We start from the raw sequence: 27,860 nt of genomic DNA on the forward strand, positions 1-27,860 counted from the left end.
TGTATATTCCCTTGCAAAGAGGAAATGCAGCGGCTTAGTCCTGAAAATGGCAGTGTGTTGAGCATTCAGTAGTTTAAATTGTTGCTGGATTATAGTTTGGGAAACAACAGTACCTAAGAAATGAAACAGAAACCATGGCTGTCTTAACACAGGATGCTTACTTTCTGTCAACTATATTGTTGAGGTTAATGTAGGAGTAGGTAAATAGGTAAATGACCCTGGATGGTGAAGTCCAGTCAAAGGCGACTATGGGGTTGTGGCATTCAACTCGCTTCAGGCCAAGGAGCCGGCGCTTCCCCACAGAGAGCTTTCCAGGTCATGTGGCCAGCATGACTAAACTGCTTCTGGCGCAACGGAACACCACGACAAGTGCCAGAGCGCACAGAAACACCATTTACCTTCCCACTACCGCAGTACCTATTTATCTTCTTACACTGGCATGCTTTCAAACTCCTATGTTGGCAGGAGCTGGGACAGAGCAACGGGAGCTCACCCCGTCTTGGGGATTCGAACCGCCGACCTTCTGAACCACAAGCCCAAGAGGCTCAGTGGTTTAGACCACAGTACCACCCTCTTTAAAAAGATAGCTACTGTTGAACACACCCCTTTGTGAGGTAATTTTGAAGTGAACAATAGTCTATTAAGCATAAATTTCTTCCTTTCTTAATAGGTTCAGCTTTATGAAGATTTTGCCAAGTCGCGTGCCAAATGTGATGTGGAAGAAACTGTTTCAGCAGTGTCACTGGTTGAGGAAACTGAGAAACCAAAACTTAAAGCCACAGGACATGTGTTTCAGGTTGAAATTTCATTTTGTTACATCTTCCTTACAAACATTCAATAAAAGTAGTAATTTTTATGTAACTGGTGATTGTTTGATTAAACACTGCAGTTATATTGAACCAAAGCAGTGAGCTGCCTCTAAATTTCCAAAATAGATTTTAAGCTTGGTGATACATAAATGTAAAATTTATTAATTAATATGTTATAACTTCTAGAGTGCGGACTATTCTTAGATTCACAGGAAGCAAATAAATTATTTTTTAAAAATACAGGGTAAAGTAATTGCTCCAGGGACAAATTTGCCGATCATATTTTTTTCTGCTCTCCACAACTGGTTATGAATAAACAATGAACATTAGTTAGCTGTTAGTATGGCATCTACCTCCAATCTTTGGCAAGATTTCGACGAGTAAGAGAAATATACTATATTGTGCCTTATCTGAATATATATTAAGTTGTTATGCATGTTTAATGGCTTCCTTCATGGGTTTTTTTCTTAGGCATTGCAGTATTTAAGGAAACTCTGCAACCATCCAGCATTAGTTTTAACTGCTCATCATCCAGAGCACAAGAGGATTACAGAAAAGCTTGCCATTGAGAATTCTTCCCTTCGAGACATCCAGCATGCACCTAAACTCTCTGCTTTAAAACAGGTGAGGAAAACCCTGGCTGCATATCTAGTTTTTGGAAAAGTGTTCTCCTTAAGCCTATTCCTTTTTTATATGTAACAAAGGGATGGGAAAGAAATTGTGGTATCAATTATCAAATTCATAGAATTGTAGTTGGCAGGGACCCTGAGGGTCATCTGGTCCAACCCCTCAATGCAGAAATCTCAACTAAATCCTACATGACAGATGGCCACCCCACTTCTGCTTCAAGACCCTCAGAGGAAGGAGAGTCCACCACCTCTAGTGGGAGTTTGTTCCACTGTCGAACAGCTCTTGCTGTCAGAAAGTTCTTCCTGATGTTTAGTCATTGTTACTTGAAACCATGGCGTCAGGTGCTTGCTTCTGGAGCAGCAGAAAACAAGCTTGCTCCATGTGACAGCCCTTTAGATATTTGAAGACGGCTATCATATCTCCTCTCAGTCTCCTCTTTACCAGGCTAGACATACCCAGTTCCCTCGACCCATTCCTCATAAGATGGTTTCCAGACCCTTGATCATCTTGGTCGCCCTCCTCTGCACATGTTCCTGGTTGTTAATATCCTCCTTAAATTGTGGTGCCCAGAGCTGGACACAGTTCTCCAGGTGTGTTCTGACCAAGGCAGGATAAAAGTGTTCAATATAGATCAGTTTATAAAAAAACACATTAAGGAAATAGAAATTCTATCATCCTGAACACATGTGCATGATTTCTGTTCTTGTTTTGTTGCAATCCTGGAATCAGCGTCTTTTATGAAAAGCAGATTTGCCTCTTGCTTTGTCACTCGTGTCTCATTTCTAAGCTTATGCCAAAATACTCGCACGCGATCATTAGTATGAAGTAGATTTCACCCATAACTACTTTAAAAAAGAGAAATAAATGGTGCTGCAGCTGATGTGTCCTAGCCGATCTAATGCATGTACATGTGCACCTCCAGAGGGTCTAAGAATCAAATATTTTTAACTTCTTTGCAGCTTGATTTGTTTCATGTTTTGAAATTATGACACCTAGGAAGGCGCCTCATCCATTGTTAGATTTGGCTGGTCCTGTATTTTCTTCTCTCTGGCAGCAGCTGTCCAGATTCTTTGCCATCACCTGCTACCTGTCTCTTAATTGGCAATGCCAGGGATTAAACATTGGAATTCTGCCTGCAGAGCATGCACTGTCCTGTTTGAGCGACGATGACTCCCCCAATGGATGAAATCTGTGTAATCGTTTTGAATGAAGAATATATGCCTACTAAGTTCAATGACTAATGGCATGCTTTTGTATTTGGCCTTTAAGCTGCTGCTAGATTGTGGCTTGGGAAACGGAGGCTCCTCAGAAAGCGGCACAGAAGCCATAGTTGCACAACACAGGATCCTTATATTCTGTCAACTCAAGAGTATGCTGGATATAGTTGAACACGACCTTCTCAAGCCCCACTTGCCTTCTGTTACTTACCTGCGACTGGATGGCAGCATACCTGCTGGTCAGAGGCATTCCATTGTGTCAAGGTAAATCCGGTGTCAGATATATTCTAACAGAGTAGCTCTTGCATGTAGAGCTCCCACAGTTGCTGAAGGAAATGAAATCCTATGGTTCACTTGCGTCAGCTTGGAATGCATAACTCAAATGGCCCCAATGGCCTGCAGAGGAGAGGAACGCTCATCCTTGGTGCCCAGCATAAACATGAAAATGGCATTAAGGTGAACTTAATCAGCAACAGTGGGTATTTTTCCCTCTTACTTTTGCAAGACGACATTTTGCTTACCAGATGTTAACTTAATGGACAGAAATTCTGCCTGGGTTCCTGACTGGAAGCCATACAAGAGTTTGCCTTCCTCTTAGCATACTATTTTGTTTGAACTCACATTTTGCACTCATTGCTCTTGAGTCACAATGGATTTTGGCACTTTGTCACTGGACAGGGACTGTAACTGGGATGAGTAGAAATTGGCTGCTCCCACAGTCCCATCTAGAGGTGATGGCGCTATCTACAGACCCAGGTTGGTGAAGGTATTCAGAAGTAGCTCATACCGTTGACTTGTCTTAAGCTGGGTTTTCTAACCTCTTCTCCCTCCCACCTCAAGAGTTAGGCTAGAAGTGCCCTGTCAGCAGATGGGCAGTTTCTAGTGAAGCCGTGGTTTCTGTCCATGAAACACCAAAGTCTCTGGAAGGTGCAAGCAATAAAGTTGTTACAGTTTTAACACAATCCAGCGTCAGTTTCTGACCTGTCTCTTTCCCTTTCTCTCCAGTCCCTCCACCCCACCAGCACTCTGTCTGCTCAGCCCTGCCATTGTGGGTTCAAGCTTTTTCTGCATGTGCAACCATGTAAATCTAAACTGGCTTTTTTCATTCACAGGTTTAATAATGATCCCTCCATAGATGTCCTCTTACTCACCACTCACGTTGGTGGACTGGGCCTTAATTTAACTGGAGCTGACACAGTGGTATTTGTTGAACATGACTGGAATCCAATGAAAGACCTCCAAGCCATGGACCGAGCACATCGTATTGGACAGGTAAAACATAAATTGCTGCCGATTTGGGAGCAATTAAAACCATTTCAATAAATCCAAAATTGGTTTAAGCTTCCTAAACCAATTCCATAAATAGCCCCCATCATTCAGAGTTTGTGATTTCAGTTTATAACCACCATTTTCTAAAATAATGGAGATGTGGAGCTGAAAGCATTAGCATAGACTAGCTAGCAAAGAGATTCAAGGCAAAAAGTTCTGGTTTACTGCAGTCTTCCCCCTCCCCCTGAAAAAAATGTTTCTTCACTTTTCACCCTACCCAAAAATAGATATTTGCTATTTATCAGAGGAAGGATCTCATTAACATCCAAGATAAATCCTAGGAAGAAGAAATACTATCCTAGGAAGGAAAAAATACTATTTATGTATTCCATAATTTCTTGCAATTTATTCCATTTATTCCTTTAAAGGTCCTCTTTGGGGTCTGCTTCCTTCCTTTCCTCTCCACCGTTGAGCCAGGCTTGGGTTCTCTTATGCTGTGAACATTTTTGTCTTGTTCAAAACCTGGATTGAAAGTATAGTGAAAAATTTGCTTCCAGTGATGAAGACCTCTATTGCTTCCTTTATTTTCTATTATGGTGTAATTGAGTGTATATTGAGTGTCTTCCCCTACATTTTCTTTTATCCTGTGGTAGTTTCTTGAACGCTCACGAATATTAACTGTCTCCTGCAGAAACGAGTCGTTAATGTTTATCGCCTGATTACAAGGGGAACCTTGGAAGAAAAAATAATGGGTCTGCAGAAGTTCAAAATGAATATTGCAAATACAGTGATTAGTCAAGAGAATACTAGTCTGCAAAGCATGGGGACAGATCAGCTACTTGACCTCTTCACACTCGACAAGGTAAAGAGTAGCTCACATATGATCTGAAAGCAAGCGGCTAATGCTACCATAGTTGTAATGCTTTGGATTAGTCAACAATGTTTGGTAAGATTCGCTGTGGAATTATAGCCATTCTCCCTTTATGCCATAAGTCTTTCATTTCATTGATGTGAGAAAGATAGGTACCCTCTTGCTTCTGCTTGCTATCATGTTGTAATTTGCAGAGACTGATTTAGGATTGTTGGATCTTTTAAGTACTGATTTATGTATTTGCAGATGCTTTCTGGCTCTTAAAATACATAGATTTCAATGTGCTTCTCTTTTTCTTCCACTTCACCTTCCAAATACCTTCAAGGATGGAAAAAATGAAAAATCAGATGCTGCCCCTTCTGCTTCTGGAAAAACAACTATGAAGTCCGTTCTTGAGAATCTTGGAGACCTGTGGGATCAAGAACAGTATGACACCGAATATAGTCTTGAAAAATTTATGCATTCACTCAAATGACCATTTTAATACAGTGGTTGCTAGTTGACATTTTCAGCTGATATTCAGCAACTCTTAAAGCAATTATAGTGGACTTCAAGCATAACATGTAAATATACTTGTGGAAAAATTATGAGAAAGGGCTGGCATTTTGAATAGAGCCGCCTTTGTCACTTTGGGATAGTTAAAGTCTTAAATACTTGCATTATACAAAACCTCTAAATGTAAACTTACTGTAAGGTAGTTCTGAATTTCCAGAATAGTTACAGATTCTTATTTGATAGAAAAATAAAACAGGTCTTAACAGGTTTTGCACATGTTGATAAGTGTTACTTCTCTTTTGAAATATGCCTGTTGCTCCCTCTTCCCTCAAGCTGCAGTAATTTGTATTTAACTAGTTTGTTCTTTTAAACCTCACTTTAGCTAACTTTCATAGTATACTTTAAGAATGTTTAGTCTAACAAGTTAGAATGAGGTTTAGATCTCTTCAGGATATATACATTGGTAGAATAATGGCGAAGCCTATCACTCTGGAAGAATATTAGGGAATTAAATGAAACTTCAAGTATTAAAGTTCTCAACTTTATATTTAAGTATGTGGTGCTCTTCAGTCTTCTGACATTTTGAGAGCAGTTGACTTTTTCATAGGAATTGCAGGTAATGGCTTATTTTAGGCCATTTCCACATCCTGTTTAGAGGGTGCCATTTTTAAAGTTTGTGTGTGTACATATCTATATGTATATATGTGTGGCTAGAACATAGCCCAGTTAAGAAATCAATTGTATGAAGTAGACTTCAATCCTATTTTTTTTTAACCAGAAGAGCAAATATATAAACAGAGTTTTTCTAGCAGTAGATCTTATAAAATTGAGGTTCCATGCTAGAAAGACTCTCTAATGCATGAACCTCTTAAGTGAAAGAGGGAAGAAGCTTTGAGGTCCAGAGAGGTAGTCTATTTAGAAATGCCTTCAGGGCATCAGAGGGAAAGAAGTATTTACAAGCTGAAATCATGTAACAAATTTTAGGAAGCTTTAATAGCAGAGTAAGAATAACAATAGTTGTACATTTTTTTAAAAAAAAGTGTCTTCTAAAAGGGAGTCAGTAGTGACATATGTCTGTGCATAGATGTGCATGTCTGTACCAAACGTGGACACGGTTTTCTAAATATATTAAAGGCAAACCTACATAAGCTGTCAGAATGCATACATGAAATATATGTTTAGTTGTCATATCTAGGGTTGCCGCTTGCTGTGCAATTCAGCATCGGAGCTTGAATAGCCATGAGATTTCAACAATATAGAGAGATGGTTTTAAATGTTGACCTACAGAGCAAGGTCATTTTGCAGCACTTGCATATGAATGAACGTGTGTCAGATTTCAGTAGATATATGAACTGCCATACTGTAACATTAAACTAGCATTCCGTAAAAATAATAATTAAAAAAGACAAACTGGCATTAATCATCCCGTTATATATCTCATGTAGTTCTTTCTGTATATTTGGTCATAAACCTGACAGCTGCATGGAAAAAATAAAATAAAATTGGCATTTCTCTGGATGAATGTTTTGTGGGAGGAATGCAGCTGGTTTCCTGGCGCTGAACACTTACAAGATTGTGTGATCTGGTTTTTCTATTAAATGGCTGAGGAAAATCACAGTATGACACAGATCTATCTACTGCTATTTCAGCAGAGGATTTTAATGACTGATCTTGGTATCCATCCTGTCTGTCCTTGCAGGCTAATTCAGCTTCTTATGAAAATGCCTGATAAAGAAATTGGGCAGCATAAAGCATGCATATAGTTATCAGTTGTACTTTGATATAAATGTCTGGCTTCTACTAGAATATGTGTGCACAAATTTAAGTCTACTCTTTATATCTAGGTTTTATTTAGACTGTACATTTTAGGACAATACAAATTATCTTCTTTCACCTCCCTGAAATGTTGTCAGACGCCATCTCTCTCTCCCACCCCCCTGTCTCTCACACACGCTGCTACTAACCTCTTTTGCCACCTTTCAGCAAGAGCTTATCCTCTGCAGTGTATTTAGAAATGATGAGCTTATTTGGTTATGCTCCTTGTCACCATCCTTTATAGTTGCTGGCAGCCATTGTAGGTAGCCCTGGCTATTTATAGAATCAATAAACACTGCCTGCATTTTTTTGATGTTAACTAGGTAACTTGTGTTGGTCCCTGGTCGTAAATTGTAAGTGAGCTGTGCTTCTTGTATGTGTACAGATCATTAACGTTCAATGGGAGATCACTTCTCTGCAAAGAGATGCGTAAGCTCTTCCCATATTTGGAATACATCATGGCGGTTTGTAGAGGGGTTAACTCAGTTTCAGTAGCTAAATGTGTTCAAAACAAGGAAATGAGTTTACTACTGTGTTCATGCTGCTGTGTGCTGTCCCTCTGGCCCAAACAGTCAGATGCAGAACCACCAGATTTAGGTGTGTGTGCTTTTAATTTGGAAGTATAAGCAACTTTGTAGTAAAATATACAAGTGGTGCATAAGTGGAAGCAAGCAAGCAGGCAGTCTTCTCAAGCAGGTCCTCAAAGAGCATCTTGAGCTATTCCTCCATTTTATGCTAACTCCAGCTTGAAACACTTGACTTCTTCTCTTCTGTTTTCTTCCAAACTACCTACTCTGCTTTCTGTGTTTTCTCTTTCCCCCATATACAATTCACATCAAAATCTGATTCATTTAAAAACACTGAAATATCCCAAACTGCCAGGAGACCATCTCCTTCTAGATGCTAAGCAATTGCCCCTGATGAATTATTGATGTTCAGTTTATCAGCAATTTACCTAACAAAAGAATAGTCAGCCAAAAACCATTAAGCCCTAAAATGAACATCAAATCTCTGGATTATACCTGTGATCTTAAAAATGTTTACATACCTTGTTAAATGAGCTCTGTTAAGAATCGGTATGAATATTGGGAGGGAGCTGAAAAGTTTTGTGTATGTTTATTTTAGGGCTGCTGTATGGAAGATTAGACTCCTTTTTAGGAAGATGTTTAGATGTCACTTTCTGCATTGTAAGGATTACTGTAAATTGTTCCCATCTGTGTCTGTTAGGAAGTAAATCTCATTGAGCTCAGTCAGACATATTCAAGTAAGGATGTATAAACCCGCACTCTTAATGTGGTAAATGGGAAGAGATGTCTAGGGGCATGTAGTCCTCTGGAAGCTACAAAATATGGGTAGAAAGCATTGTGGAAGCTGCTATACTATGGGGCGAAGAAAACAGCACATTGGCATTCACAGCAGCAGCTACCTTGGCCTTAATTCAAGAAGCGAAGGTGGGATTAAATGCTGGAATATGGAAACCATAAGGTTAGAAAGCAGAGGCTTCCCACTCATAAAATAAAATAGGCTATAGCTGTCGTCTAGCTATAAAATGCCTCCAGCATCCCTAAGTAACATTGACTTATCAGTTCATCACCTTTATTACAGTTTACTAGTCAATTGGGTGGTTTGTAAACCAGTCAAACACAGTAAAATATGTACATGATCAGCATTTAAGCTTCAAGTATTTACAGCAGGCATAGGCAAACTCGGCCCTTAAGATGTTTTGGGACTACAGTTCCCATTATCCCTAACCCCTGGTCCTGTTAGCTAGGGATGATGGGGGTTGTAGTCCCAAAACATCTGGAGGGCCGAGTTTACCTATGCCTGATTTACAGCATAAACTACCTGATGATACCTTAAATATATGTGCTCTGAGAGAAAAATGCCGTTAAATAGTAGGCTACTTCCAAAAGGGGTACCAAACTGCCTTGGATAACCCACAGTTGCTATTTATACATTACACTTATTTTAGTACATTGGTTGTCATTGGCATTGCTGTGCTTCTGTTACAACACCCACAGGAGTGAGGTAAATATTAATGATGGCTATTGTTTAAGCTCTAGTTCTAGCAAAGTTCTGCATCAACCTGCTTTAAAATGCCATGAGACCTTAAACCTGGCAATTTTATTTCTATAGTAACCCAGTGAGTCACTTTGCAGAGGCTTTAGGCTGTCCACATTGTGATTTACAGGCATGAATTTCCTATTTGAATGGCCAAAAGGTGGTGTTGAGGGTACTGCTTAGCTCCATGGCGTTAAATTTCTATTATCCCACCGCTATTTAATTCCTGCATGAAATTGTTGAGTGAACTCATCAAGAGTGTTGGAATGTGGTGCCATCAAATATGCAGATTATCCCCCCTGCCCCCCTTCAAAAAATAAATCCTAATTTTTCATCTTCTTCAAATGAGGCAGTAGAAATGCCAAACCAGTGTTTGGGCTCAGTAAGAGACTGAAGAACTGTCAACAAACTGAAACTCAGTCCTGATTATCAAAACTCAGTTTGGCTTATGTATTTTGTGGTTTTATATTCTGACTTTATCCTTTGAACCAGCCTGAGACCTGCAGATATAGGGCGGTATACAAATTTAATAGCCGCAGCAGCAGCCACAACATCTGAATTCATTTCCTTTTCAATGTCATTTGTTTACTACTACAGGCCAATGTGGCTGTTTCAGAGGCAAATGAAATGTTTTCTTCCCCCTTAGCGGATGACTGCTCAAGTCTTCCTACAAGACTAATATCCCTGGTGGTCTTTTGAAGACGCTAAATGACATTTGCTGTGATCATCTTGGCCTCGGTTTTTCATCAGCCAGAGGAGCTGTTTATAGCCTCATTTTTCCTCCATGGCAAAGTCTCTTAATTAATGCCGCATGATGATTAGGCCTTGTGCATGCAACCTACTAAGCACCATGCAAATGAGGAATCCTTCCCTACCTTCTCTTTTTTCTCCTTGGGCTTGATTTGTTTTACACAGCTGCCTGTTGGTGCAAGTCCAACATTTCATTTTGCCAGCAGCAGTTCTGCAGGTTAGGTTGTAGAAAGCAGATCACCCGGCAGCATTCTAGAGCTGATGTTGACTGCTTTTACATGATCTTACAGGCAAATGCCATAGCTCAATGGCAGTGCGCATGCAAAATGTCCCAGGTTCAAATCCCCAGGTAGGGCTAGGAATGCCTCTGTCTGAAATTCTGGAGAGCTGCTGCCAGTGACAACAGTACAATAAGTTTGAAACTTGGAAAATCATCTTTTAATGCAAGGAGGGCACACAAATCATTTTGAAGGCCTCTCATTTTTTAACTTGAGGGAACCCATTATAACCTTGCCTAGAAATAAGCATTGTTAGAATCTTGGCTTAAACCATTCCGCTAACTCTGCTTCCCCATCCACACTAATATTGTGCTGTGGACATCGCTAAATGTGGGCGGTCTGGGTTTTCTACTATACTTAAAAGGACCTTTAGAATTGTTGCTGAATAACGAATAATCTGATCGGTAAGAGAAGTGGAGAGATGATTCAGCAAACTTGCAGACAGAACAGTAGCTGCCTCAAAGATGTGAAGGGACATCATGACTCAGGAGGGTCAAGGTGAGTGGGTTGTCATGGTAACAATGCCCCGTCTTCCTCTGTGATCTCTAGCTGCAGGTTTAAATTTATTTAATTTATGCCCCAAGGAAGTATTGGTTGGTGGTTGCCTGTCTGGCTGCTGCAGGTAAACAAAGTTAGGCTCCCTTGCACTACTCCTCAGTTCAAGGGAAGGAGGAACAAGGCTGGTATTTCTCCCCCATGGCTGTTTTTGATAGGCTTGTGCAGGCCTTGGAAGTTTGTACACCAGCATGAGCAAGAGTTGCCAGCTGCAGGTATTCTAATCCGCCTGCGGGACTGTCAATGTACAGTTCTACCCTAACAGCACAGGTGGGAAGATGTTTTTTACATCTTACCTGGCAGGTATTTTGATGAGCTTAAAGAGATTTTCTATTTCAATTACTTCTCAGCAGCAGTGCCAGATAGGAACAGTATTGGCATGAGAGAGACAGAAGGGGAGCTTATTGCTCGAGAGTTGTGCTGAAACTGCTCAGCCCCTAATTAAGTTTACAAAAGCCGTTTGAATTCACTGGAATGCAGCTGGAGGCAACTTGAAGGCGCCAGGCAGGGTGCTTTCCCTGCCATCAAAGTGTTGAAATCGGAAATGAGTTGAGGCAGCAGCTGATGCCATTGGGATAAAGCTTAGCAGTGTTCAGTAGCCATCTCAAAGCTTGGGTAGGAGAAAGAAAGATGGGCTGACTAAACAAGAGGCAATAAAATTGTATGTAATCAATTTGAACTGAAGTGTGGAGGACGAAATATCAGGGAACTTGAGCTCCTGTGTCAGTATCAAACTTCATTCCGCTCACAGAACAGCATAAGATAAAACATACAGATAAGACTTAAAACAGGTAAGGAATAAAAACTAGTACAGTGGTACCTTGGGTTACATATGCTTCAGGTTACAGACTCCGCTAACCGAGTAATATTACCTCGGGTTAAGAACTTTGCTTCAGGATGAGAACAGAAATGGCGCGGCAGCGGGAGGCCCCATTAGCTAAAGTGGTGCTTCAGGTTAAGAACAGTTTCAGGTTAAGAACGGACCTCCGGAACGAATTAAGTTCTTAACCCGAGGTACCACTGTAATTGAAAGGTGAGTATATCATGCATACTTAAAAAGATAGAAACAGGGACAGTTAAAAGCGACAACAAGGGAGGGGGAGCGTGAAGGAGCACAGGCCTTGCATTTTGGGCCTAGTTTGTGGCGCAAACCATCCTTTGACCAATATCCATCACAGCAGCACAGAATCTAGCAGCTGAGTATGTAACATCTGGGTTTTCATCTTGAAGTAGCAGGGAGGTATAAAGTTGTTCTGTGCAACCTGGGGATTTGTGTAATATAGGCAAGATATTTTGTATATCTGTATAGTTTTGGCAGTGAAAAAAGACAGGCCACACAGGCATTTCCTCTCCTCATACAGTGTCTTCCTAAAGCGGCTTTCCTGGATGGCTGAAGGGAGGGCCTGGCAGCGGGCCAGAGCAGAAGCCCTTCACTGTTTTGGTATTTGAAGGTTCGTCATATATGGCATCTGGGAGATGAGGTGTCCTCTGGTTTCACCGATTAAAAATTTCAGGGACCTGGCTAGATCTGCTTGGCATTCAGTATCTTCCACACACTGTTTGACATATTATTTTTTTTGGCTTGTTCATACCCCACGTTGAGTAGGATCTGCGGGGTGAAGCCTAGAGTTGTTATTATGTTTAGCACTGCATGTTTCCATGTCATTTGGAAGCCATCCTTGAAAGTTAAGGGAGCAAGGCCATGCGGGAGGAAGGAAGGATAGTCTCAGCCAGTAATTTAGTGAGGCGAGCCATATTTTAGCCTCAATTCTTACAAATCCAGTTTCAATATGTATGGTAGCATATGTGTTTAGGGAAGCTTTTAATGTTTAACAGACCACTGTATTTTAATATTTTGTTGGAAGCCGCCCAGAGTGGCTGGGGAAACCCAGCCATATGGGTGGGGTATAAATTATTATTATTATTATTATTATTATTATTATTATTATTATTATTATTATTATAGACGTGTTTAGGCACTTGCAGGGCTGATTTTAAGAATTTAGATTGTACCAGTTCTAACAGTTCACAATTGGCAATGGGGCCTAATATGCAAGCTGCACAATGGATTTGGCCTCAAACAGTTTGAGGGCTGCAGGTATATATTGTCCACCTTCAGTCCTTAGGTACGTGAGTATTGCATTTACAGCTTCTCTTGGCATTCCCTGCAACATACTCCCCTTGGGCTTTTCTACCTCCAAAAGTGATGGGTTATACCCAAATATATGAAGCAGGTGACCTGCTCAATCTATGGCCATCGATGTACCTACCAAGAGCAAGGTTTGGGCCTTTTGGCAAAAACCATTATTTTGGTTTTCTGATAATTTAGTTCTTGCTTGCTCTCCTTCCAGTATGCTGCCAGTTTCCATGGCTCTTTCAAGGCCTATAGGAGTTCTCAAGAGGATAGCTGTGTCATCTGCGTAAAGCAGCACAGGGATGTGATTTCCTGCTAGTTTTGGAGGGCGGAGGTTCCTGTTGTGGAAGAGGGGTACCGTACCATTTATATAGAGCCACTTGTACACCAAAGTCAAGGCCCGGGATAAGCTTATCTTGCTCATTTCATAAGTGGTGGCTATTCTGTTCCTCAGGAAGACAGAGCTCCTCAAAGTGCAGGTTCTGTCCCAGATTCTGGGAGTCAACTACACCGTCTGCATATTGGCATCAGGTGGGCCATTAGCCTCAACGAGGCTGTCGCCTCAGGTGGCAGGGCAGGACCTGCTGGAAGCTGGGCAGTGCTTGCTGCCCTCAGCCGCTGCCTCAGAAGAGCAGAGCCCCTGCTGCCGCCACCTGCTTCTCGCCAGTCTCCTTCCCCACATGTCTTCAGTGTGCAAGGGCTTCTCTGGGGTCACTTCCAGTTACCTCAGGTAGCAGCAGCAGCAGGGGAGAGGAGGGGGAATTGGTGGGTGTAGGGGAGGGTGGCAGTGGCAGGGGTGCCATTTTCTGTTGTCTTGAGCAGCAGAATGTATTGGGCCGGCCCAGGACTTCAGAATCTCCTAAGGTATGTAGTCTGCCATACAAAATGTTCAGTATTTCAGGCAGCCATGCTGTCTCTCTATGCCATGTGACTTCCCTTCTGCAACGTCCTTTACCACAACTGCCTTGTGAGGGAGACCAGCTCTCATTCCCAACGGACATTTAGCACTCTATGGTCACTGAGCAGGCTCAGTCCTCATTGCACTATTTGGGGAGGGATTGGGCCCTTGGGCTTCTTTCGTAGAGGTATAATCAGGGCTTTTTTTTCTCAGCCAGAACTCACCGGAACTCAGTTCTCAGGTGGGAGACATTGCCATTATAAGAGAACACGGGAGGCGTTCATGGTGAGTTCTGGCACCTATTTTTCTAGAGTAATAGCACTGGATATAGTATGTAAGATGCTAGCCTGATTTGAGCTTCATGGGCTGGCATATGGGGGAAAGGCCTTTTCAGTGGTGGCTCCAGTTCTTTGCAGTGCTCTGCCTAGGGAATTTCATCAGGCCTGCTCGGCTATGATCTTTTCTTTTTCCAGCAGGCTTCTGGAGATGACAGCTGAACTTGTTTTTTTATACAATTCCTGTGTTTTACAGGGGATTTTTGGGTCCTGCTGTTTTAATGGTGGATTTGTTAGCAGCTGTTCTACTTGTGCTTTGTTTATATTTTTTGTGCTGCTGCAAATCATCCCGAGGGTTCAGTGAGCTGAATATTGGGATAAAAAAGTGAATAAATTAAAAAATAACAAGCAGGTTTCATACATAAGCTAAATATACAGTGATAATGATCTGGATATAGCATTAAAGCCAATGGTTTGTGCTTATTCTAACGACAAATTAGCCTAGTAAAATTGAATGTTCTTTGAAGCAACTAAGTTAACTATCTCCTACAACCAGGACAGTGTTAACTGGATTATAAAACATCTGGCCTTAGTAATTCTGCCAGGCATGCAGTTTCTTCACTGCAGACCTGCTGAGGCTGATGTTGAGGAAAACACAAACATGCATGATGACACATACTGACCTCAGGAGTGTTAGTCCACTGCTTTATCAGTGTCATCTAACACAGCAAGACCCTTCATTAGCTTTAGTTCCCTGGATATTTATTTCACAACATTTATATACAGCTTGATTGTAATAAAACCTCAAAGCGGTTTAAGATGCTGTTTCTTTCTTTCCCAAACTGATGGAAAGTGAAGGGCAGCCTTTGCATGTTGGGAGAGCAGTTTCACCCTGACTAGCCATGGAGCAGGACCCATTAAGGCCCTGCCAACATCAATCTGATCTCAACCACCTCCCAACTGCCTGCCTTTTTGCTATCAACCCACCCGGGGGGGGGGAACCCTATCAGCTTCCTCCTTCTTAGCTTCAGTTTTGCCATTGTAGAACTCAGCAGGAGGATGGGGACAAAATTGGAGTAAGTTGGCTCTGCCTATGGCTCCCTGTCTTCTGCCCCACCTGCCCCATTGGGCACCAGCCACCTCTGCTTATCAGGATACCCAGGTGAGCTTTGTTGTTGTCATAGTGGTGGTTTCTCTCTGTATAGCATCACTTGTCATGGACTTAATATTTTCTACGAATTTCTACCATTTTTTGTTTAAAAAAAATAGAGGTACAAAGTGGAATTTGCAACCTTATGGTTTACATTGTTTGGGGCTTTAATGCTGTTTTTATTGATCCTGGTTTCCTCTCAAATTTTAATTTTATAGTATTTATATCTGCCGGTACATATGGTGCAGTTTATTATAAAACCATTCTGAGGGTACCAGAAAGCAGAGTAAAATAAATGAAACATTGCCAGTTCTCCATTATAACTTCATGGAAACTAAAGAATCAGTAGAAGTGTGTGAATTACAACAACCCTGTTTTTAAAAAAAGACAATGGCATGAGTGTTCATGGGAAATGTTGTCAACCAGCATTGTAGAAGCATGCAGGATGTGCCAAGTTAGAACGTACCAAACAAACAAATAAAGCTTATGTATTTCAAGCTTACAAGTTATATTTTAATATCACTATAGAAGCAAATAAAATTGACAGAAAGATTCTACCATTATTATTTCATAATAACACCAAACTGAATATTTACAGGAGCACATCAATGTCAGTTTCACAGCTAGCAAATTATAAATGCCCCATTGTAAGACAGCTATCAGCATTGAGTGACTGGTATATATATTTGTGACAGTGAAATGCTTGTACATATTTCCTGCATGAACTTATTTTCAGGCTGTTCTTTAGAGCATTATTTGAGAATTCACTGTCTGTTGCATTCCAATAACCGAGGCATCATTCATATATAAGTCTACAATCCTCAACATATAGCTGTAAGAAGAGCAAGCTGTTATGTTTAGTATTTGCAGCAGGAGGAAATCCCTCACTGGTGCAAAGCGGGAGGGTGGTGGTGCAGATCTTTCCCCAAAGCAAAAAAAAAACAACTTCAGAAGAGGGGGATTTCCCTCTTGACCCCAGCAGGGAAGGAATGGCTTGAGTTTTCCCTTTGCAACAGATGCAATCCTGTTCATTAGCAGCCTTTCCGTCACATGGATTTTTGCACATTAAATTCAAAAAGACACATTTGTCATCTGTAGTCTGGCCCTCAGACTTCTGCCACCTCCACCCCTCCCTAAAGATTCCCAGAAGCTGGTTGGTTTATTGCACTAGAGTGTTCTAGTGGGGCTCTCCCCCCCCGCCCCCCACTGCTGGAGAATTAGCATTAGTCAGCTTTTATGCACACTTGCTGTCCTGTTGCTGACAAAGCAGGGTTTACAGTGCCTGCCTGCTTTTCCACTTCCCCCTGGCAAGTTGCCACGCAAGCTGTTAAGAGATCTTGGACTGTTCTAGAAAGAGCTTGGCTGAATCTTGGCATTCATGTCACAATCCAAATTTATAGGCAGCCTAAGAGGCTGCTTTAGATGTGGTAATGGAGACAGAGAGAGTGTGTGCAGTACTGCTACAGCTAAAGCAGGATTGGGAAGCAGGCTAAAGCAAGGAGAGATGCCAAAACTTGCTGCACTTGGCACTGGAACATCCTAATCTCTCTGATGATCAACTTTGCAAAATAAATATAGCAGTGATGGGGTAAGATATACCTTTTTGTGGATGGGGTAGAATACATTTACTTTCCTTCATAATGACAAATGCAAGCTCTAGACTCCCCTGGATCAGGATTGCTACTGATTAATTTACAAGAAGCAATCTGGTGTCAGGCATGGAGTAGGGGACCCTGAGATCCTCTAGGTTGTTGTTGGACACCAAGTCCCATCAGCTTCCATCCACCCGGCCAATAGTCATGGATGATGGGAATTGTAGTCCAGCAGCATTTGTAGGGCCACATGTTCCCTACCTGTATTCTAAGCAACATGTGGAATGCCTCCAAAAGGAGTGATGGGATGACAAAGCAACTTAACAACATTAATGTGAGTAAAGTGATATAAACAAGTGCAAGGAATCCCAGCTTTCAAAAGTGGCTGTGAGCAGAGCAACTTTTGGATCAGTGAGCTTGAGCACAGAGAGTGTGCTGTTGAAGTTGGTGTGGGGAGTCGGGGGACAAATTTCAGCTAGATATGAAATACAGCACACAGCTCTGGCCATCTTGGCTCAAAAGGAACATGTTACAGCTGGGAAATACACAGAAAAGAGCAATTGCCGTCTACAATTACCAAAGATTGGTGGATCTTTTGTACAACGAAAGGCTAAAGAGCTGGGCTTTGTGAATTTATAAAATCACAAGTTGCAGTGAGAGATTGCATCCTCTTGCCAGAACTTGGGTTTATCCACTGAAGGCAGCTGATAGCAGGTTCAGGAAGATAAGAAATAATCATACTTTACACAAAGCAACTGAAACAATGAGATTCTCTAACTCAAGATGTGGCCACAAAATCAGCTAGCTTTGGGAAAACGGGCGAGTAGCTCCACTTAAAAGAGAAATGAACCTGAAGCAGGTTTGAGATGTATGAACTAACCAGTGCTCCCAACTTCTTGTTCTTGCAAAAGTAGATACATGACTGTGCCATTTTACTGGCAAAATGGTGCTGTGTGGTGTGTTGTGGGCGGGAGGGAGGGGTAGGCCTGTCTCTAGTGCTACATTCCCAATCAAATCCGTGGTGATGCAGAACTTACTGTGGTTTGTCTGCATCATATATTGTTCGGCTCTTAGGAAGCACCGTTTGATAAGCGAACTTTCAGTTAGTTATTGCTTCTATGAAGACATTTGCTGGGTCATTAATTAGCATTCACATATTCTCCTTTAGAATGTAATTGAGGTTGACCCTGTGTTGCTTATTTAACTGGGTGTCTCAATCCTTTTTAGTCATGAGAGATAAAGCACAGCTCCATGCTTTAAAAAAAGAAGCAGCAGACTACCAATTATGAGCCAACTTTTCCCAACAATCACTTAATCACCATCTGGGATTCTAGGTGTGTTTGCTACATGTCAAAAAGGCAGCTGCGGAGAAGGGTGAGAAGGCGCCAAGGACCGGCAGGGAGAGCAGCCCCCTCCCAGCCACTACTTAAAATTATAGGCGTCTTCCATGCCACTTCACAGCTGTGTTAGCTTAACAAATAAGTCTCACCTAATGCCTACCCCCATCCCTCACGTGAGAGCAGCAAATGAATGCTGCTGGTTCAGGAGGGAGTCCATGTGAAAGTTCATAACATGTGGGCAAACTTCCCACATGAATCCAAAGCATCATGAAAGGCCTCAATGCACATTACTGCTATCCAATGTGTTTTGACTATACAGTGGGTACCTCAGGTTACATACGCTTCAGGTTACAGACTCCACTAACCCAGAAAGAGTGCTTCAGGTTAAGAACTTTGCTTCAGAATGAGACCAGAAATTGCACAGTTGCAGCGCGGCGGCGGCAGGAGACCCCATTAGCTAAAGTGGTGCTTCAGGTTAAGAACAGTTTCAGGTTAAGAACGGACCTCCGGAATGAATTAAGTACTTAACCCGAGGTACCACTGTACACAATTTTGGCTTTCAGCATAAACCCTGCACAGGTTTTGGGCTTACTATATAGTAAAACTGGCATTATGGCTTTAGCAGGATTAAAGAAGTGGCTACCAAGTGCTACACATACCAAGGACAAGTTCCCATTTTGTAAATGATTGCTTGCATCCACCTTTTTCATAAGACTTCTATTAAACTAATTGAACAAACAAAATGACTTTATTAGGTGTATTTGTTTAACTGATTAACCTGAAACATTGACATTTCGTATTAAGTAGACAATCGACTAACAGAACAAGGGGACAAGAGAATGTGCATGCGTGTTGTTAAAGCGTACAATGTGTAGGAAGGGTTTCCCCCATGGCTTTCTGTTAAATGTGCAAAGGATGACAAGTGTCAGTACTTCATACAACTAGATTTAATAAGTTATTACAGAAAAAAAAATTGTCCAAACTACAAAGTTGAAGCAGTTGTAAGCAATAGCAGCATTGAGCTCCATGTTTAGTCACAGTACTGCAGTTCCATACAAAGCATTAGTCCAAGCCAAAAAAAGGTAAAAGCCTTTTAGGGTTACTAGCAAAACCAGTCTAAGAGAACATGTAGTAAAAGATATGATACATTTAAAATTAGTTAGTTGAAAAAACAAGTACAGAGATTTTAGCTGTGAACACTCTTAAAAGTTATGTCCATTATTTCGACAGCAAAATTACAAATACCTAATACTTTATACCCAAACAGAGCTACATCCAGAAAAAAATAAATAGCAGAAATGATTATCCCGTATTAGCACCCTGGATTTCTATTTGTTGCTAAACGTTATTATTAGGTAAATTTAAAATGTGCAGAATGACATAACAAGCTCCTGATCTGCTACCCTTTCGGGGTATAGAGCAAACCATCAGCATGAATATAAAATACTCTGTGGTAAGACAGAAACACTACAACAGCAGAGATTGAGAAGAAAAGTTTTCTGGTTAAAAAAAAGGTTAAGCTGACATTATACAAACTGGTGTAAAAAGCAACTACATACAAGCCAGGTTTAACAAAAGACTTTTTTATTATTTGTTTTACAAATCTGTGACTAATCTTTCACTCATATCTTGCAAATAGAGATGTCACAATACTGAAATATTAACATGGGGGATTTCCCCCAGTAAAGCACTATACTTTTTGTACTACTCTAACAAAGATCATGAAATCAGCAAAGTTTATTTGCTAACTGCATATTTGTAATACAATTGTCTTTTAGCCCCTGCCTTCCTAAAAGGCAAGTGTGTAGGCAGAATCTAAGAACACACTTTGTACCACTTTGCAGGAAATTTAGAAATTTCTCCTCCACTTCTATTTTACTTGCACAATTTGTGTACATCCCAACCAGTAGTAGTACCTAATTATAGAGTCTAAATTTTACTCACTATTTTATTTTTCCCCTATACATTTCTTACAAAAAGGACACAACGGGCCAACTCTAGACATTTCTACAAGAGATCAATAAATTACCCCCCTTAGGTAGAAGCCAGCGTGAGAATAGATCAAATCTGGCAACTGATCTATCTAGGGATGGCCATTGGATGTTCTGTTTATATAACACCAGTTTGGTTTGCAGGATCAGAAGGGGTGGATAATAGTACCTCTAGCATCAGCACAAAAAAATCTGCCAGGATAACAGCAAAAAAGGTAAGGATTAGATAGGCAAAGGGTGGTGGTGATGAACTACATAAAGTGAAGCAGTGTTTTGATAGCAGCAACAGACGTTGCACTTGTGATATATATTTTTTTTTAAGGGCCAACACAAAGGGATAAATATACAAGAAGCTCAAAAAAGTGCTCAGATATATAGTAATAACGGTTGCTACACATGCATTACTTAGCACTATGTCATAAATTACACTGTATGGTAATTGCACTGTAACATTATGCAGATACTATACAACTTCCTCCATTTGTTCTGGGTTGCCACTTAAAGAAGTGCATGAATAATGCAGCATGAGGGGCGAGTGGAATAAATAAGATAATGGCAGATCACACTGAAGCATGTTGGGAGAGATTTAAAATAACAGTCCAAAAGAGACCATAAAGAGTATAGGCGGGGGAGGGGACGGGGGGGGGGGGGACGGGCAGGGAATTGACCGAGCATTAATGCTGTGTAGTCTCCGTTTGTTTTTTCGGCACTTGCAGGAATGCTGACTGGGCCTATGCTAATGGGGGGGGGAGCAAATTTGCATTACACTAAACAGCCATGGCTGTAAGCCTGTTATTTTTGTAGACTGGAGTTAATTACAACAGCAATAGTGTTTTATCAGCATTGGTGTTGTATAAATCTAGACAGCGAACTGGTACTGTGACATCCCTAATATCTTCCTAAATCATTCTGACAAAGGAAAAAAAGGCTTCTCAAAAATATCACATCATTTTCCTGCTTCATTCTGTAATTTTATTGCCCAATTATTCATTACAGTTTTTCAATCATTTTACATATCCAACCATTTTCAAACCATTGTAAACCACAACAGCGAGTTAATACATAAAGCTTTGCATTTCAAAAAACTAGACACTTTTAGTAACAATATTACAAAGGTTTTTTCTTAGCTTCAAAAATAACTGAAAATGAAAAAAATAAACTTTTAAAGAATTAGCATCATAAAATTAATTTATTCCAAGTAAAAATACAAAATAATATTAATGACATTGACCAGATATGAAAGTCTCTCCCAGAAACAACTATATTAATGGTTGAGAAAGCACTCCTTAAAGAAAATCTGAAATAAAAATGAAAAATATGTCAATGTTTAAATTTCTCTTAGCAAAAAATCTTTCTAAAAATAACAATGAAAATTTGTCTCAGTACAAAGGCTACATTACTATTGAAAAAATACCAGCATGAAGAAAAGGTACATATTTGACAGTAGAAAAATGATCTTAGTGAATCACAATGTCTAAAGTTTGCAATGAAAATAAATCTGCAATAAAGATTTATGCCTTTTTTCTTTTCTTTTTTTCTTTTTTTTATACAAACAGTACAAACAGTATTGCACATAACAACAAATAGTCGAGGTTAAGTTGCCTTCAAAAAAAATCGACTAGTTCAAGTCTCACATCAAGAGAAGGCCACAAGAGGACCTGTTGTACCCAGGGACTTCTTAGTCAAGTTGCAGTTCAGAACACCTTATTTTAAAAAATAACTTCTTTTCTTGAAGGACGCTCTCATAATAATATAACATATTAACAACTTAGGGGGCACATTCATTTACAAAACAAAAAGGGACCATGTTATAATTTAATAAACTAAAAAAGTATCTTTAAAAAAATACAAACAGAAGAACTCTCACAATTCTGGTCAGTCGTGCATAATTGCTTGATTATAAATATACAAATTAAGGGAAAAATATTTTTTCACCTTCTATTCACAACTTCCAGCACCAAATGCAGTTTTTTTACACCTTTCGTTGCTGTGTTTTTGTTTTCATGTTATTACTTATATAACTTCCAGCATCTCTTTTTCTCGCTCTTTCCCTCCTTTCTTTCCGGGGTGTTTGTACAATGTGAGAGGGATATTTCTTCAAAACTGTGTATTATTGTTTCACATAATTAGGTAGACTTCTGTAGATTAGCTATGATCTTCAATATTACAGTTATAAAGCTCTAACTTCTTCATTTTCAAAAACGCAAATAAGCATGAAAAAAATAAAGTTACCCATCTGTTAAATCATTTCCTCGCAGAATTAAATTAATATATATTTTTTTCTGAATAAACTTACTTAGAAAATATTTTCTTTCCTATATTTCAAAATTGAGGTATTGCAAAAGATCATGTCAGTCAGAAAGCATGCCTTTTTCTTTTAAAAAAGAATAATTTGCCAACTATTGAAAACTGTCTAGATACAAAAAGTAGTGCATAACAAATCTTGTATAGATGAAAAGAAAAGAAAACCCCAAACAGAAGAAAAAAGACAGCTGGGCTGGATAAAGCAATATCACAAAAATGCCCAGAAGAAAACGTGAAGGGATACTACGAATGGTTTTGTTTTGTTTTTAAACCAGTAAAAAACTATTTTTCTAAACACAAAGTTTCTTTCAGAGCCAGTAATTGCAACTAAACATTGAAAGAAAAACGTACAAAATTAGACATTAACAAGGCCATCACAACACACAAAATCCGTAACATTTAAATCTACTATGCGGTGCCAGATCCAGTCAGATTGTCCCCAGAACTCCCAGGGGGTGGGGTGGAGAAGGGAGCTCACAAAAAATGCAGAAGAATAGTGTACACGTCCTCACTTTCTTATAGTTCGCACACTAATGTGTGCTTATGTGTTTGTCTTGCACGCCCAGAATACATGCTAAAAAAATGTCCACTGTTATAAAGTAGATCTCAAATATATTCAAGCTTCACAGGATACATCCAGGGTTCAAGAAATTAAATGTCACACCCAGAGAGTCGACATCTTGCAAGTTAACTTTTGTATGCAGACATTTCTTTAGCACCACTTCCCCCCACCTTTCATAAAATGTGCCTAGTTTATCAGCCTATTAGTGAAGTTAGTAGTGTACATACGCTGCCATGAGCTCTTTGGTTTTCTGGACAAGGGCTGCAGCTACATAAATGGTGCAAGCATTTATGAGATTGGAATTAAAGAGCTCATAATTCATTTTGTGAGTGTGCATATGTATCCGTATCTTTCAGAAGTGATTGAACGTTAGATATAGAGGCTTAAACAGTTAAGTTTGATCACAGTACTAGACATAATCACTTTTACTATATAAAATAAATTGCACAATATATAACAGAGCACCGCAAAGTACTTTGTCTATCATTCAGAAATTTGTTTTAAGGATATTCTACATCTAGTTTTTTTAAAAAATATTTGCTGTAATATAGGTCATACTGCAAAGGGCTGATCCTAATTTCAGAAGCATTTACATTTACTGAGGCATGCCTTCCTCCAGTCAGTAATTTGTGTCTGGTGTGCTAAGTCTGTGTGTTGGTTTTGTTTTGTTTTTAATAACAAGTACTTTGTAGTCTATATAAATCCTTAATTGGTGCATTGTGGGCAGATTTTCGTATGAGACATATATAAAAAAAATTTATTGCATGCAGCAACCTGATTTAAGTAAACATGCAGTCAAAACTATTGACCTTCCTTGGAAGCTATACAGATCTCCTTTCAGCAGCCATCACGGTTTTAAATCATATAATCATCTTTTAAACTGATAGATACCCTAGCTTGAATAGAGTATTGTGGTATTAGTAATACCATCTTAATAGCAGCAAAAGCTATTGCAGCATACATTTACATAACACTAAAAGACCTAACCAAATAGGAAACCCTCAGCAAAACAAAAAGGGGTGGGGGTGGAGAAAATGTGATCCAGCTTATGAGGTATCAACCTTACCAGTAAAAATGGAGAGCAACTAAAGGCTTTTCAGGGTTATTCCTATTCTAAATGACCCAAACTAATGATTGCTGAATATCCATTTTAAGTTTTTGCTACATCTGCCACCTACCTACTTGTGAGTGTTACCTTTGGTAAGTCATCTGCTAGGGGCAAGTCTATAAGTTTCTGAAAATAAGTGCATGCTCCAGTTTTAAAATAAAATTATAATTTTAAAAGTCTTTCTCACATACACACCAACTCAGTAAAGGCTGATGAGAATGGCAGTCTACTTATTGTCAGACATGACAAGTCTCGTGTAAGAAATTAAGGTACCAAGCAGATGTTTGTGTGAATCAAAGTGCAAAATCAGTATAGTTACACTCTGCTAGGCTTGTATTATACTGGACACAGAGTTCAGTAATGTGACTGTAAATAATCATAATCATCATCATAATAATAGTAATCGTAATAAAAAGACCCATCTCTTCATTAAAGTAAAGGATGAATGCACAGATTTCCAGAACACTAAAGCCCTGAGGCAGCACTCTCTTCTCCCTTCAGTTTCTTCAGTTCCAGTACTTCTTTGCTGCTGGATTTAGGCCCAGACTTCAGCTCCAACGGAACGGAACGTGGCGTGGCCGATCCCCCCCTTCCTTCACGAGTGGTTTGTGGAACTCTCGCCCAGCACGAGAGTGAATGCTGGCCCAACAGTATTCGCAGTAATACTGCAAGCAGGTAACATTGGCACAGAAAAATGGAGCAAATTTTCCACCACAGCGAGTGCCCTGGCATTCATCACACATCTGATCATCAAGCACATATGGCTTCACTTCCACCTACAGAAGGGGAGGAGAAACACAAAATAACTCAAAATAAAAAGAAGGCTCTGTGAATTCATCTCATTCATCTGAACGCAGGACAAACCTGTATAGTGTATAAATTTGCCAGTAACAACACACTCTACTTAGCTTTTCAGTATCAGAGACAATGTGGTGCTTCTGGCTGCTACAGTTTGTCACATCACAGAAGTGCATGGGTTTAGAAAGTGATCTGTCAGAGCTCCCACCATTGTACATTACCATCATGGGTGTCCACAGGAGTCTTTCTGGGGTGGGGCAAAGTAAACTTAAAGATGGGAATCAGGACTAGAGGGGGGACAACTGCCACCTCCACATGGACACCCATATTGCAAGACAAGCCTCAGGCAAGAGCAGCAAGAATGGGTCCTCGTTTCATTACTATTAAATTAACCTTCCAGGTTAATAGTATCAAAATTCTCAGTTCCATTTTTAGATAGAGCAAGTCTACCCAGAAACCTTACAAAAACTAACCCTCGTTATTTCCTGGCCAAAGCTCTCCCACAGCGTTTGGAGAACTGCACCGAACATGAGAGAAGTTGGGGGGGGGGGAGACTGCGGGAGGAGGAAGGAAATAGAAGCCACTGACAATGTCAGTCATCAACGACCTAAGGAATCTGCTATGCTTCAAAGCATTTGCTGGAACTTCCATTTGCATCATTACGTAACCCGTGAATGAGCCTTCATATATCAGCATAAAAGTCTAATGTTTTCAAAATCTGCTCTTTTAAATCCTTTTGACGTATTAATAGCACCCCACTCCTATTACAATAGCAAATGTTTAGGATCTCCTTTATATTAAGATCAAGTTTAAAGTACTAGACAGTGCCACTGACCTAAACATAGAGCTTCAAGCCCAATAGAACAACCACATTAAAACATTAACTTGTCATGATCACTGGAAAAAGTGATCAGAATAGAAAAGGCCTTGTCTTTCTTGTCCTGTCCCATTTTTCTTTTCATAACATTAGATGCTATTGCCAAAATAAGTCTTTAATGATTCAGTGTCAAGGTAATTATATTCTGAGCTCAGCATTTGAGACAAAGCGACAGCATGACTCAGGATTAACACTGATGGTTCCAGTCATGCAAGAATTAATGGCTTTATAGATTAAGCCCTATCAGATTTATCACACTTAAAAATTGTAAATCTGTAAGGATATGAGTCAGCCAAAGCTAAGCATACTTGTATCTTTCTGGTTTCAATGGAACATGCTTACATACTTCTCATTAAAATCTATGTGGGGTGTTGTTTTTTTCTAAGTAAAGTCTAGAGAGTTTGCTCTCTCCTGGGTGGGGTGGCAGTGCCATTTGGATATTCAATGAGAGCTTTAAAAATATATAATCTTTGGATTTTTTTCACATACCCTATTTTATTTCATTAAAAATACATTTCTATGTAAATAAGGTCAAGCCTGTACAAAAATACTGTATTTTCCCCCCATAGGACGCACTTTTTCCCCTCCAAAAATGAAGGGGAAATGTGTGCGCGTCCTATGGGGCGAATGCAGGCTTTCGCTGAAGCCTGGAGAGCGAGAGGCATTGGTGCGCACTGACCCCTCTCGCTCTCCAGGCTTCAGGAAGCTATCCACAAGCCTTGCAAGCCCGGCGGGAGTTCCTGGGCGCGCGAGGCTTGGGGCGGCAGCCTGCAGCCCGAAGCACGGGGAGCCCTCCGGAGGACTCCCCGTGCTTTGGGCGGGTGTCCACAAGGCTTGGGGGCGGCAGCCGCGGCTGGGGGGGAATAATTTTTTTTTATTCATTCCCCCCCCAAAAAAACGAGGTGCGTGTGCCATTTTCACAACAATTTTTGTTAAAATCATACCAACAGCAGCAGTTTTTACTGTGGGATGAATTAAGACTATGAAGGAAATCAGTTTCAAAGGAAAGGGTATTGTTGCTTTGACCTCACATATTTTTGAATTTCTGCACCTTCCCACATTTAACCACAGTACTTTTGCCCAACTACTTTCTAGTGTATTTTCCAGCCCAACTGTTATATCCAAAAGTATATTACAGAAAAAAGTAACAAGGAAATTGTACTATGTCTTCACTTATGAAGACAATATTGATTTTGCACACTGTTATTGAAACCCATTTGAGATTGGAAAGAATTTACATTTTAAAATCTAGCAAACACTGCTGCGGAGGTCATGCATTACATGAAGAAGGTTCCTTGGTATCTCCAGTTAAAAGATCTCCTCAAGTAGGACTTGAAAAGGCCACAGCCCAAGATTCTTGAGAGTAAATTTTAGTCGGAGGAGACAGTGGTGGATAAGATGGGCAAATGATGTGAGCCCACTTAAGATGCCTGCATAATTTGTCAGCCGTGTCAATCAGTCATATGGCGTTTTGCTTACCCGTTTATCAATGTCATTGTGTTGGAGCTGGACAAAGCGAGCACTTATAGCAGCAATATAGCTCTGCTGATTGGAGAAAGCCACTCTACCAGCACCTTTTGGGTATTTCAGCTCTGGGTCCGTATCAATGCCAGCATAGCAGACTCCTCCATACAAACGATCCATAATCATTGCTAGTTCAACTGTAAAAGAATATTAAACTATAAAAGACCTATACATTCATTCAACTTCCAGTAGCTAATTTGTGACTTGTTGTTGTTTAGTCGTGTCCGACTCTTGGTGACCCCATGGACCAGAGCACGCCAGGCACTCCTGTCTTCCACTGCCTCCCACAAATTTGTGACTAGTCTATATACAGTGGTGCCCCACAAGACGAATGCCTCGCAAGACAAAAAACTCGCTAGACGAAAGGGTTTTTCGGTTTTTGCGTTGCTTCGCTAGACGAATTTCCCTATGGGCTTGCTTCGCAAGACGAAAACGTCTTGCGAGTTTGTTCGCTTTTTTCTTAAAGCCGCTTGAAGAGGCGCACTTGCAACGGACCGTGCTTCGCAAGACGAAAAGACTCGCGGAACGAATTAATTTCGTCTTGCGAGGCACCACTG

At 40.3% G+C, this 27,860-nt stretch overlaps 2 protein-coding genes and 2 long non-coding RNA genes across 12 annotated transcripts in view; 2 read left to right on the forward strand and 2 right to left on the reverse strand.

Moving 5' to 3' along the window:
- The window catches only part of BTAF1 (B-TFIID TATA-box binding protein associated factor 1), a 38,234-nt gene extending 31,510 nt beyond the window's left edge, over positions 1-6,724 (forward strand). Inside the window, exons 33-38 of the mRNA XM_081192203.1 lie at positions 671-796; positions 1,281-1,433; positions 2,709-2,920; positions 3,769-3,928; positions 4,617-4,787; positions 5,122-6,724. Coding sequence (XP_081048329.1) covers positions 671-796; positions 1,281-1,433; positions 2,709-2,920; positions 3,769-3,928; positions 4,617-4,787; positions 5,122-5,271 — 972 coding nt within the window. The 3' untranslated portion in view covers positions 5,272-6,724. The remainder of the gene's footprint in view (positions 1-670; positions 797-1,280; positions 1,434-2,708; positions 2,921-3,768; positions 3,929-4,616; positions 4,788-5,121) is intronic.
- Positions 5,082-10,108, reverse strand: LOC308586003. The gene is made up of 2 exons (XR_014007711.1): positions 10,043-10,108; positions 5,082-5,205 (listed from the first exon to the last, which is right to left on the reverse strand). It is a non-coding gene; the product is annotated as an uncharacterized lncRNA (long non-coding RNA).
- Positions 10,063-21,930, forward strand: LOC308585999. Of its 2 annotated transcripts, XR_014007707.1 has the most exons (3): positions 10,071-11,541; positions 13,996-14,067; positions 15,426-21,930. It is a non-coding gene; the product is annotated as an uncharacterized lncRNA (long non-coding RNA). The 2 variants fall into 2 exon arrangements; XR_014007706.1 differs by having other exon boundaries at positions 10,063-11,541; positions 13,996-21,930.
- Positions 21,931-22,176: 246 nt separating this feature from the next.
- Positions 22,177-27,860, reverse strand: part of CPEB3 (cytoplasmic polyadenylation element binding protein 3) — a 70,505-nt gene continuing 64,821 nt past the window's right edge. For all 8 annotated transcript variants that reach the window (XM_081192186.1, XM_081192187.1, XM_081192184.1 and 5 more), the window contains 2 exons: positions 27,259-27,440; positions 22,177-24,880 (listed from right to left, as the gene is read on the reverse strand). In XM_081192186.1, coding sequence (XP_081048312.1) covers positions 24,653-24,880; positions 27,259-27,440 — 410 coding nt within the window. In that variant the 3' untranslated portion in view covers positions 22,177-24,652. The remainder of the gene's footprint in view (positions 24,881-27,258; positions 27,441-27,860) is intronic.

Source organism: Podarcis bocagei (assembly GCF_964188305.1).
Source record: "Podarcis bocagei genome assembly, chromosome: 4".
Lineage (NCBI taxonomy): Eukaryota > Metazoa > Chordata > Lepidosauria > Squamata > Lacertidae > Podarcis > Podarcis bocagei.